We start from the raw sequence: 11,691 nt of genomic DNA, 5'->3' as shown, positions 1-11,691 counted from the left end.
GGCGGGCGCCGGGGGGCGGCGGCGGCGCTGGGGGCCGGGGCCCGGGCCGGGGCCGGGGCCGGGGCCGGGGCCGGGGCCAGGCTCAGGCTCAGGCTCAGGCTCAGGCTCAGGCTCAGGCTCAGGCTCAGGCTCGGCCTCAGCGGCTGTGGGCGGCGGAGCGGGGCCCGGAGCAGCGGAGAGCGGAGGTACGGGGCGAGGGGCCGCGGCAGCCGCGGGCAGGCCGGGGAGGGCCGCGGCGTAGCCGTGGGGCTGAGCTGCTTGGGCGGGAGTGGAGAGCCTGTGGGGCCCAGCGGTGTGGGGCGGGCGGGGGGCCGCCCGCCGCCTCTTCTCCCCCCGCGTTTTGCGATGGTGCCCTGGGTCCCGCGGTGGGGAAGGATGCCGATGTGGCAGCTGGAGGGGGGAAGCAGGAGCTTTGGGAAGAGCTGGGGAGGACGTGGGAGGGTCGCTGGGTCCCTGTGTCGCGCTGGGACGGCCTCCATGGGACTCGGCAGGGCCACCGCCCGAAGGGCCTGCGGCCCCCTGCTCTCGGGGCTGACGCTCACCCCCACGGGTTAGCGCTGGGAAGGGCTGTGTGTCGGCTGTTTTCTTGCCTGAGCAAGTCACTCTTTCTCTTCCAGCAGCTCCAAGAAGCATCAGAGGGAAGGCAGGAGCAGCTGAGCCTTGGGAGAAGGTACCGACGCCGCTCCTTGGATGGGTAAACGATCCTCTCCTAATCGTGATCGACCTCTCCTGCGGGCGAGCACCGGTGCCGAGAGCAGAGAACCGGGCTCGGGCAGGGTGCGGCGACAACGTGAGGAGCTGCCGGGGGGCACGGCACCTGCTTCTCCTTCTGTCTGTCTCTGCTGGAGCACCCGTGGTTGGAGCTGGTGTCCCGCTCGCTTTGTTTGGGTGTTCAAGGAGAATTCCCATCTGAAGGAGCCTGCGGGTGTACACGGGGTGAGAAATAGGTCAGCCAGAGTTTGGGAATCCTTTAATACAACGTGCGGTACCAGCTTCTGGATGTTGTGAGCTTTCATTTGTCCAAGTTTTAAAGCCTTCATTAATCTTGAAGGTTGTACCTCAGTTTTCTTTGTGGACAGAACGAAAGGAACAATTTAGCTTTTTACCCTTGTGCAGAGCAGGTGTTTGTGAAATGCACAGTTCATAATTTTCCAGGTGTTGGTGGTTCAATCTGGGCTCCTGGTGGCCGTGGGGCAGGGTGGCCGTGGGGCAGGACTGCAAGCGATGGCACCTGGGAGGCAGCGGTGATGTGTGGCTGGCAGATACCACTGTGCCTCTGACTCCCTTTGTTCCCAGAAGAACTTGAAAACAGGATTATTTTTGTTTTTAAAATACTGCTTGAATGCCAGTTGTATAAACTGGCAAATTGGTTTTAATTCTTTGGGACTCAACGGCCAAATCATCTTCTTGCCAGCCCGAGCTGGAGCCTTGCTGAGCTGCTCCTTTCTGAAATGGCCTCCCACCCTCTGCACGGTGATAGGTGAAGGTCTGTGGTATATGACCTTAAACTGAAATGGTTTGGGAGCAGCACCCAACCAAAAGTTTTTTCTAAATGGAGTTGTGTTGTACCTGCACCTTCTAACCCCCTCGTACGCTGCACACACTTGAAAACATAACAGCAAATTTCCGTTGGTCTCCCTGTGGACTCGTAGGTCATGATCTTCAGCTACTAGAGAGCTGCAGAAGTTAGAAAATCACCATGGGCCCTAAAATACCAAAGCTCGTTTCTCTTCTCTCCTGCTGTGTTTTGTAGGGGGTCATTGGGAAGCTGTGCCACACTGACGTACTTTTCTTTTCTCTCGTGTCCCTCGCCGTACAGCCGTGCTGTTGCTTTCTGCTGCCATGGGCTCTTGGCAACCCCATTGTGTTTCAGGACTGGGTAACGCTGAGAAGCAAGATTTTCTTTTCATCTAAATACTTTTCTTTGGTCGTTCTCCAGCATTGTTTTGTCCGATTTGCATTTGGTCTGGTTTGTTTTTAAAGAAAAAAAAAAAGGCCATGAAGCTGGTAATTGAGTAAGGCGTGTGGCTGTACCACCAATATTTCAGGAAATATCTGTCAATGATACATTATTCTTTCAGCTCTAGATGTCTTGGCAAGGCAAAAAGCCGGTTGTGCAATTGTTGCATTGCAGCATGCAATTAGAGCACGGAGTCGCTTCCTTTCTGTGTAAAGAGCTGCTCTTCATGATCAACTGGTTTAATGGGAGGAACCGTGGAGTGAGCTCTTAGGTCGGCAGCCGTTACCGTCACGCAAGCCGTCGGCAGCAGGGTTCAGCAGGTTTCAAAAATCGGGGAAGCCCAACGGTGCAGGGGGGCAGCGGCCCTGGTGTGGGGTGGTGGCGGGTGGCTTTGTGCTTGGGGAGGGTCTCCTGCTGCTGAGGTGCCTGGAAACATCTCCCACAGCATCTCAGCTTGTGCTGCTGCCGCCTAGATTTGGCAGGGGATTTTAAGTGCAGGGTGATGTACACAATTTTTCTTTTTTTTTACCTGGGAATAGCATTTTGAAGGACGCGTCTGTGCGGTGGTGGTGGCATCCTCCCTTCAGATCGACGTGCTTGCTGCAGCTCCGTGGGCTGTCGAGGCTCGCCTGCTTCTTCTGCTCCTTTGTCCTGTGTCCCCCTTCGCCCACCTCCTCCTTCCCCAACACCCATATTATTTCTTTCCCTCTGCCACGGTTCCTTCTTTTCTTCTTCCACCCTTAGTGTGGAAGGTGGCACCAGCTGGGTGTGGTCACTAGTGAAGGAAGGCAAGTCTGTCCCCCAAAATTCCTCACCTTGGGCGTGCTTACATAGGGGTATAGTTCACCCATGTAATATCACAAGTTATTTGTGTGTTCTGGAGACAGATGAAGTCTGATGCGGTGGACGCTGCCCCAGACTGCGTGCACAGCCGGGCGAGGGCTGGTGGTGACTGACATTGCCATTGTCTCATCTTAGACTCATCCAGCGGGTTTGTCTGGGAGTTTCAATTCAGGTCTGAGCGCCCGAGTGCAGAATTGACAGCGTGGGTTTGAATATTTATGTGCATCTTGCATCATGCTTATAATTATTCCCTCTGGAATAACAACTCGCTCTTGGTTATGCAGCAGAGCTTCATGTGCAGTTGTTTCTGAAGGACTGCGAGCCTTGGTTTTGGAGGATCCTTTTCGGAATGAGTCCCTTGAGCATGGAAGCCCACCCGTCTCCTTGGTGTAGCTTGGGCAGCAGCCGCAGGCAGAGCAGATGAGGGGCCCTGGGGAGCCTGTCGCCTGAGACGGACCAGGCACACCGCTTCAGCCAAGGTAACCCTGGGCGCATCTGTGCCTGCTTAATAGGAGAAGCTACAAAGCCAGATGATTTGGACTTCTGCGGTGCTGCGTGCCCGTCGCTCTCACGCCGCAGGTGTCTGCGTAGTGCTTTCGGTTTGAGGCCAGTGCTTGGATACTGTGAAGTGGTGTGCAAACACCATAACTAGTGTTTCAGGGCTTGTTGCGGTGATGCTGGCGGTGTTTCACTAGTGTTTCAGGGCTTGTTGCGGTGATGCTGGCGGTGTTTCACTAGTGTTTCAGGGCTTGTTGCGGTGATGCTGGCGGTGTTTCACTAGTGTTTCAGGGCTTGTTGCGGTGTCGCTGGCGGTGTTTCACTAGTGTTTCAGGGCTTGTTGCGGTGTCGCTGGCAGTGTTTCGTAGTTGTTCCCTCTCTGCGTGACCGTGTCGTGGAAGGTGGGATGTCGCTTGCGTGTCCCTGCATCCTTAGGGTGAAACCATGGAGGCTTTCCTCAACAGCCATCCGTTTCGCAAGGCTGAGGAATGGGTGAGACTGTGTCCCGGGAAGTTGGCTGTTGCAGCACCCTGTCGTTACCTGGAGAAGAAGGAAGTGGCTGAGCTGTAGGGCAGAATCAGGTTGTCTCCTGGACAGAGTGGGCTGCCATGGACGCTCCTTCTGTCTCTGTACGGCTCTTTTTCAGTCGAACTTCAGCAGCCAGCTGCTGCTGAACTTCGGATTTATCTGTGTAGTGGATGTATCTGTATTTTATTCAGAAGGAGGGATGCTGCAGGCATGCTTTTGGGTAACAGAGTTAGGGGAGATGAGAATACCCAGACGAGCACTTTGGTTGGATAGAGGCAACAGGTGGCTTTTGGAGGGCAGGAGATGTTCATCATCTCCCTGATTTTCATCTTAATAGTCCTCTTGCCTCTTCATGGGTTTTTGCTTTAAGCAGAAAATCCAGAAATTTAAGTACTGTAGCGAGACCTACACAGGGTATGTAAAATTACCTCGATTTTTTTTCTTTTTTAATGAGACCTGCTACAATATAATTTTTAAAAAAGTTTCAAATAAAAGAAATACTGCTGCAGTCAGTGGTAGTCCATTTCTGCTCTTACATGAGACCGTAAGGACCCTAATCCGTAAAGGGAAAATCCTTTGTGTGTTCCTCTAGTGCCCATGATCTCTTAGAGTGCTGCATGACAATACATTGAACACTTCCTGATCAAATGTACGTGCAGTTGCGTTTTCCAGAAGGCTTTATAGCAAACAGCACGGAAGGTGTCCATTAACAGAGGGTCTGAAACTGCGCTGTGGATGAGGCCAGTGTGCCACCGATGAGGCTTGACTCCGCCACCGCCGAGGCTCGACTCCTAAAGGTGCTTCCTAAGAAACTGGCTGGAAATTAAGTAGAGGGTCAGGCTGCTTATCTCAGTGGCCGTAGCTGGTTTACTCTCTAGCCAAATTTCACTTTTCCCAAAGGGGATACGGAAACGTCTTTGTACTTTGAGGGCGCTGGCGTCGGTGGGTAGCTGCAGAACACCTGGACACCGAAATGTTGCAGCTTCTGCTGTTGGAGGGTGGAAGGTTGAGCTATCGAACGTGCGTCCTGGTTTTGTAGGGAGCTGAAACATCTGTAGAAATTCAGTGAGTCCCGAGAGCTGCTTCAACATTGCAGTCAGCGAGTTAGCCCTGTTGTTTGTGTGCCAGCTTGTTCTGGTTCAATGCAAGGGGTTTCAGACCTGTTGCGCTGCAGTTCAGCACTTCCAAAATGCCATTATCAGCCCAGGAACTTCTGGGGCTTTTTCTAAGATGTCTAGTGACTGTACAAGGAAAGAGCATGTATACTTTGGATCGAATAGCCAGTCAGCCTGAGGAAGTGCCTGCAAGCAGAATGAAATCCTTTGCTTTGACAAAAACGTGTAAAATCCTCTGCATCACGTGTGCCGAGCAGCTCAGGTGGATTTCGTGGAGAGGGAGATGTTGGAAAGGTAACTTGTGTGCGCAGCACTCGGGGCCTGGCTGCTTCACAGCATTCGGTGCGTGCCAGCTGTAATTCTCCCTGCAGTTTGGCAGCATCTCTTTGGATCATGAACGCCAGCTCCCTGGGGAGGCTTAGCAGCAGTTCTTGCCAGGGCTCCGGTTCTCCTCCTGTAACCTTCTTACCACCATGATGGGGAGGCTTTCAGGAGGCTTTTCTCACTGAGGATTTTGTACTTTACATTCTCTTTGTGCCTCGGAAAATCCCCTCTTAAGTCTGTTGTAGCCTATATTTCAGTAGTTTGGGTGTTTTCTGTGTTGTCAGGCAAGAAGCAGAACTGCAGTCTCCCCAAGATAAGTCTTAACCTGATACCATGTTGTGCTGTTTGAATTTCGGGGTGTGCTGTGAAGTGTCTCATAAAAACAAACAAAAAAGGTCAGGTACGCTGCTGGAAGAAATACAGTACTTGACACTTAACAAAAATACGAAGTGACAGTTTTCTGGCTGAAACTTGATGCAAGCTTGAAACTAAACTGGACTATAAAATATAGTTGCAAATATTTGTTGAAATCTTGCTGTCGTAGCCATGATGGTCCTTATTCTTAAAAAAAAAAAAAAGGGGGGCAAAAAAGGGAAAAAGGAAAGGAAAAGAGGAAGAAAGTGGTGGTGTTTGAGGAGATGATATTTTATCAGTGGTTATCGGCTTTTGTTTGCCTGACACAGTTTTGGGCATAAGCTTTCTCCGTGAGATCTGAAGGACTTCAGCTCTGTAACAGCAAATTCTTGTCCTTTTTGAATTCCAGCAAAATAACTATATGTAACAGATACGGAAAGAATGGGATGATTGTAAGGCATGTAATCCGAAAGTGAGGATCCTCTGTCTCAGTGTTGCGCAGCTGGTGGTTACGGTGTATGAATAGCGTGTGACTACGAGGAGTTACATTTTTAACCTGAAAAGTGGAGAGGACCTTATGAAACGCTAGTTCTGAGGCTCCAGTTAACTTATTTTAGTCGGGACGTAGAATATTATCCGTACCTTTAATAAATTGACTTATTTTCTTGTTTGCCCTATTGGGGTAAACAGGAAAGGGCCAGTCTTTAAAAACGCTGCTGCCTGGCAAGTTGTTCTGCGGGGAGTGTGGAACTGTCTGGCGTGGTTTGTGGCGCAGGGGACCTGTGTGGGTACCGAGTGTCTGCGGGTGACGACGGCTGCAGAGCGCTGGTTGCGTGATGGTTGGGGAGCTGTGCTGCTTGGGTGACCGTGCAGTGATGTATTTTTGGGAATGGGGGAGAGAATATAAGCCTCTTGCTAGACTAGGTCTTGGGATCTGCCCGTTGCAATATCAGGAATTGCATTTGAGAAACATCACTGAGCCTTGAAGCGTGTCTGGGTTTAGACGAGGCTAGCACATGTACTTTGCGTGCTTCCCTACCATAAAGCGGAAAAAGAATGCTTTTGATAAAAACCACATTTGGCCAGTACTATTGGTTTTCATGCTGCCTTGAGGACTTTTCCTTATGAAGATCTCATCTTGATTTTTTCCACTTGATTTTGGGGCGGATGTGCTGTGGTTGGTTTGATCTGGATACGCTGCTGTGAACTGCCGTGTGTTACACCTCGCCGGACTGAAGCTGCAGGTCGTGGGGCTGGTCCCTCCGGACCCCGTCACGGGGAGAGGATGAAGGGAGGTCCTGCAGCCTTTGGCTGCTTGAACGCCTTCGCTGCCGTGTGCCTGGGAGCCCCTGACTCCTCTCCGCTTTTCATCAGCCTGGACTTTGGCTGTAGCTCCTCGAGCACGGTCTGTGGTCATCTCGCCTTGGAAGCTGTCGTCCAAGAAGAAGCCTATCTCCTTAACAAAAACGGGGCCCATAGGTATGCTCTGCTTCCTAGAGCTCTCCTAGGGAAGGAGCTGGCCCTGAGGACAGCTTTGGTCGCGATCCAGTTTAAGACTAGAGATTTTGGCAGGAGGTGGCTTTAGAGACTTCATCCGAGATTTTGGTGCTTTCGGAATGAAAACCATGTCAGATCTGTTCTTAATGCTGAAGCAGTCTCTGTGATGAAAAACACCTGCATTTATTCTGGCTGTTTCACTCTGGCTCATGCGTTAATCGTGCTCTTTCCATTTGCGTTGGGGAGGCTGGATGAATGGAGTGACATCTGGCTGTATGTTGTTGAAGATTTCCTAACCTGAGGGTGGCCCGTAGACATTTTGGAGTCATCGCTTACCAGCTACACAGGTACATTTTATAAACAAGGCTCTAGCTCAGCTGATACTGCTGTGCAGAGATGTGCTCGTCAACCAGTTTCACCATCCTGGATTTCCAAAGAGGATGGGAATGGCAGAGAAGCTGCTGGTTGTGTTTCACTGTGGGAACAGTGGTAAATAACTGAATTTAGTCTGGAAAGTACAGAAACCTTAAAAAACAGTAGCAAAACCCCCTTAACTGTCTGTTGCATGGCACAATCGCAAACTGCCTGTAAATTTGGTCTTTTGCATTTTCAAGTTAGGCTGCTTTTTATTAAAACATGAACCTGAAAAGGAGCTGGAAGTGCTTGTAAAGAAGCTCTTGGCTGTTAGAGACTTGTGTGGTGGTTATGCTTTGGGACCATGGAAGAGGTGTCTGAGCTAAGATTGTGGCTTCTTAACTGAAAGTTAAAATGGAAATTAGAAAAACTTTAGGAGGAAGAAACCCAACCCAGCGAAAGGAAGGCGGTCTGACTCGTGTCTCGGCATTTACTGTGTTTCTATATGATGAAGCATCTTGCATAGAGCAGGGGTTTCTGGAGAAAAGCACTGAAATGTCCATGATCCCTGTAAACACGCCGGTCAGGCTGCTTTGATCTGAACATGGAGCAACACTTGAGCGAAGCTACACTGGGGGTAATATTGTACAAGAGGATAAAACCAAACCTGTTGAAGAAAGCTGGGTGACTGAATGGGAGGTGAGCCTGGACCCGAGAGCTGTCTGAGGCCTGTGGTCAGCGTCGTAAGAGGGATGCAAATCAAAGTGTCGCTTGGTAACGTGGACGGCGATTGTGCAGAGCCTGGGCTGGCTTTGCTGTGGGTCCTCTCCCGAATCCCGGCTGGCTCGCGCTAGGCATGTCTCCGTGGGTTGGAAGCAGAGGTGTCTAGCCTGGGAGGAGAGGTAAGCAGCGTGTAACTTAGGAAAGGGGAGCGGGCATTGGGAAATCCAAGGTGTAGTCTGTATCTCTCTCTAAATAGGACGGTTATTTGAAGCGTCACAGATGCTTGCCTCAGTGAAACAGGAAAAAATCAAACCCTCCGAGAAGAGCGGCGTGGCTGCTCTGAGGGACGTTGGGGTCGGTCTGTCTGTGTGCATCTTCCCACGCTCACCCTCAGGAGTCTGCGGGCAGGGGAGGCGTGCCTTGCTCTGCACCTCCCGTGCAGCGGCGTGCAGGCTTTTCTGTCCTTTCCTGTCTCCCACACAGCTGGAGATGTGGATGGAGACACCAAAGCAGATAATATGATTTAGCTAAAACCACAAGTGGCTTTCTGGGACAGTGACACAGCCCTGTGGCTCTTGGCTCCTGATCTCAAGTCTGCCTGCGCTGCCTGTGCGACCTTGTCTCGTAATGTCTTTTTGCTTGTTGGTACCGCAGGGTGCGACGGCAGGCTTCGTCGGAAAGGAAAGCGCGGTGCAGGAGCGAGAGAATATCAGCTGTTTCATTGAAGCCCTCTGTTCATGGGGTGACTCTCGGGAGCAGATCTTCCCCAGGACTTTGACCTCCCTCTGCTCTTTTCCATCTCTTGCCGTCTCCGCAGCCCGCGAGGCCCGTGTGCGGTGGGCGGCCGGGCCGGCTCGGTCTCTGTAATAGCACTGACGAGCCTGGGCACTTTGTGGATATCCTTGGCCTTTGTTCTCCCATCGGAAAGCCAGATGTTTACAGAGTTCCCATCCCACTCTGTCTTCTTGCCTCTTTTTTCCCGAAAGCACATTCCTGCTTGATTTTTGTTTAAATGTGCACTTACCCGGGGGTTAGGAGCAGCATGCACAGTGTTTATGCCTATGGTGACTGTCAAAACTTTTCTCACAAATACCAGTTTTAGAAAGTTGTACAGGCCTTTACCAAGGTACATGCCTTCCAGGTACTGACGGGGAAAACTAGCTGAATTAGTGTAGAAGTTGGGGTGGAACAGCTCTGCACTTCCTTGATTGCGATCTGAGTAACGAGGTCTTTATCTTCGCAAGACGCAGCTCCGTGTCCTCATTGGATCCACTAGAAATACATAGCCAGTTCTTCAGTGACCTGAACAGTTCAAAGCCATTATAACTTCTTGCGTTGTAGGTGTTAAGTGTTTTCATGCTTATTGTGCAGAAAACGCCAGGAGAGAGGTCTTCGGCTGCTTGTTCTCCTCTTTCCTCTTCCTCCTCCAGGAAAACCAACACAAAAAAATCCACCCCGATCTGCCCTCTTGAGCAAACCCGAGGAGCTTTCCTGCAGTGGGCCTTATGAGTGTATTTTGCTTCCCTGAAGTCTCCTGACCAGCTGTGTGTAGCTGATGTGAGCTGTGGAAATCCCTGGTAAAGCAGGAGAAATGGGCTGCTTTTTTTTTTTTTCTTATTTCTAGAAATCCTTTTTATGTAAAGCATCTGCAGGAGCAAACCATTTCTTTAATCGGTGAAGGATGATTGTGGGGGATTTTTAATCTAATAAATAAAATACTGGAACATCTTGCTTCTGAAGATACGCTTTTCTGGCAAGTATATGTGATTCTGTTAACAACACTCTCAGAAACAAGGTTTTATTCAGAAGCCAAGTGTGGTTACTCACGAGCTGAGGATGAAATCAGCTGTGATTGATGTTTGCCTTCACTTGAGTTTTCCACTGTACGGGGCTGAGTGGCATAAGCTATGTGGAATGACGAATTATTCAAGAAGAGGTGATACTAATGCGGACTTAAGTGCCTGTCAGTACATAAGCTTCCCAGGATGGCAGTGGATCCGTTAACACGCTGTATCGGCCTGATGTACGAAAGTGCCAGGGAAGCCTGAAATGTCACCGGATTTGTACGCTGCTTTCTGGTGTTACCTGGTGAAATGTGACGGTGCGTGTTACCTTGCTGGAAGGATGTCAGACCAGAGCACGGAATATCGTCTCCCTGGGGCCCCTGTGAGTACGTGTCGAAGAACAACAAAAGAACCCCAAACAAGCCCTAAAACAATTCAAGTCTTTGTGTTCGGCTTGTGTTGGTAGACTTCCCAGTTTCTCTAAAACCATCTATTGTTCCAGACCAGCGTGGCTGTACAGCCCTTGCCTAACGCAAACAGCTCACCCCCTGTTTGTTTGCCTTTGCTCAAGCGGCCGCCGAGGACGAGGCGCTGCGTGGAGCTGTGGGGTGGAGCGGCAGGCTCCCGCTGGCCGGGTCAGCCTTGCGCCGGGGCCGCCGGCGCTCCGTGCCGCCTGCTCCAGCCCAGGAGGGACAACTTCTCCGGTTCCCTGCTCCTGTGCTAGCGCTGGGCTGGGGGAGCCCCGGAGCCCCCCAGGAAGGGAGCTGTCCTCTCCTACGGAGAGAGGAGGGGACTGGGAGCAGCGGACTGATGCTCAGGGATGAAGCAGGTGTCTGCTCTTCAGAGGAGAAACAGGCAGGCGGACAGCGAGAAGTGCATGTAGGTAAATAAATGCTTTTATGACCGTACACTTAAAATGCAATGGCAAAAGGCATGTTGATAATCTTAATTGAGCCGCTAAACCCTTCTGTTAAGTGATTTATGTGCTGTTTGTGGAACCAAACCATTGCTAATAGCAACACGTTTTAGAACATTTTCATTTTTCCCTGAAGACACTGGTATGTCACACACTGCACCCGAAGAGAACTTAATGATGGTGTAAAAAATCCTCTCGGTTATCAGCTCACCTGTCGGTGTGGTTTCATCTGTGCAGAAGGGGAGACTGGTTGTAGGCACTTCAGACAGCACAAGGAAGTGGAGGAAGGAATGACTTGGAAAAATAGCATCGTCTCTTTTATAAAGCTACAAAAGGATACTTTCAAGGGTTCCACCGGTATCTGAGCCCTGATTTGTTTTCAGATGAGGGCTGAAAACCTTGGAACTCCTCTGTGAATGCTGCCTCCAACTTTGTATGCACTCTGGTTTGATTTTTTTTTAGCAGTTAAAGAACAAATTACAATTGTTTTGTTTGGTTTTTGGTTTGTTTGTTTTTGTTTTTTTAAGATCAGTGCCCAGCCCTCTTGCAATTCACTTTGAAGTCTGCACATCGAGCCTGCGCCTGGCAGGGTTACGTGCTTCATGGGCTGGGATACGACGAAATCCAAGCCAGCTTACTTGATTGAGCAGTGCAGTGAAGTTTCTGTCTCGTGGAGTAACCTCCTCTGCTTCGAAAGAAAAATGTGGTTTTCTTATTGGCAATGTGAGCCTCTGGAGAGATAATGTTGCAGGAAAGCCTTGCTCTGCTGGCTCCCAGCCAGGTACCAGGAGTATT

At 50.6% G+C, this 11,691-nt stretch overlaps 1 protein-coding gene across 2 annotated transcripts in view; it reads left to right on the top strand.

The window, feature by feature from the left end:
* Positions 1-678: 678 nt before the first annotated feature.
* The window catches only part of LOC104257976 (H(+)/Cl(-) exchange transporter 5), a 41,029-nt gene continuing 30,016 nt past the window's right edge, over positions 679-11,691 (top strand). Inside the window, exon 1 of one of the 2 annotated variants that reach the window (XM_059824627.1) lies at positions 679-694. In XM_059824627.1, coding sequence (XP_059680610.1) covers positions 691-694 — 4 coding nt within the window. In that variant the 5' untranslated portion in view covers positions 679-690. Of the gene's footprint in view, positions 695-3,255; positions 3,283-11,691 lie in introns of those variants that run through there. The other variant, XM_059824628.1, reaches the window with a different exon arrangement.

The sequence above is a fragment of the Gavia stellata genome, chromosome 14, assembly GCF_030936135.1.
Source record: "Gavia stellata isolate bGavSte3 chromosome 14, bGavSte3.hap2, whole genome shotgun sequence".
NCBI classification, from domain to species: domain Eukaryota; kingdom Metazoa; phylum Chordata; class Aves; order Gaviiformes; family Gaviidae; genus Gavia; species Gavia stellata.
The sequence above is the reverse complement of the archived record's forward strand: the minus strand, read 5'-3'. Positions and strand labels throughout refer to the sequence as shown.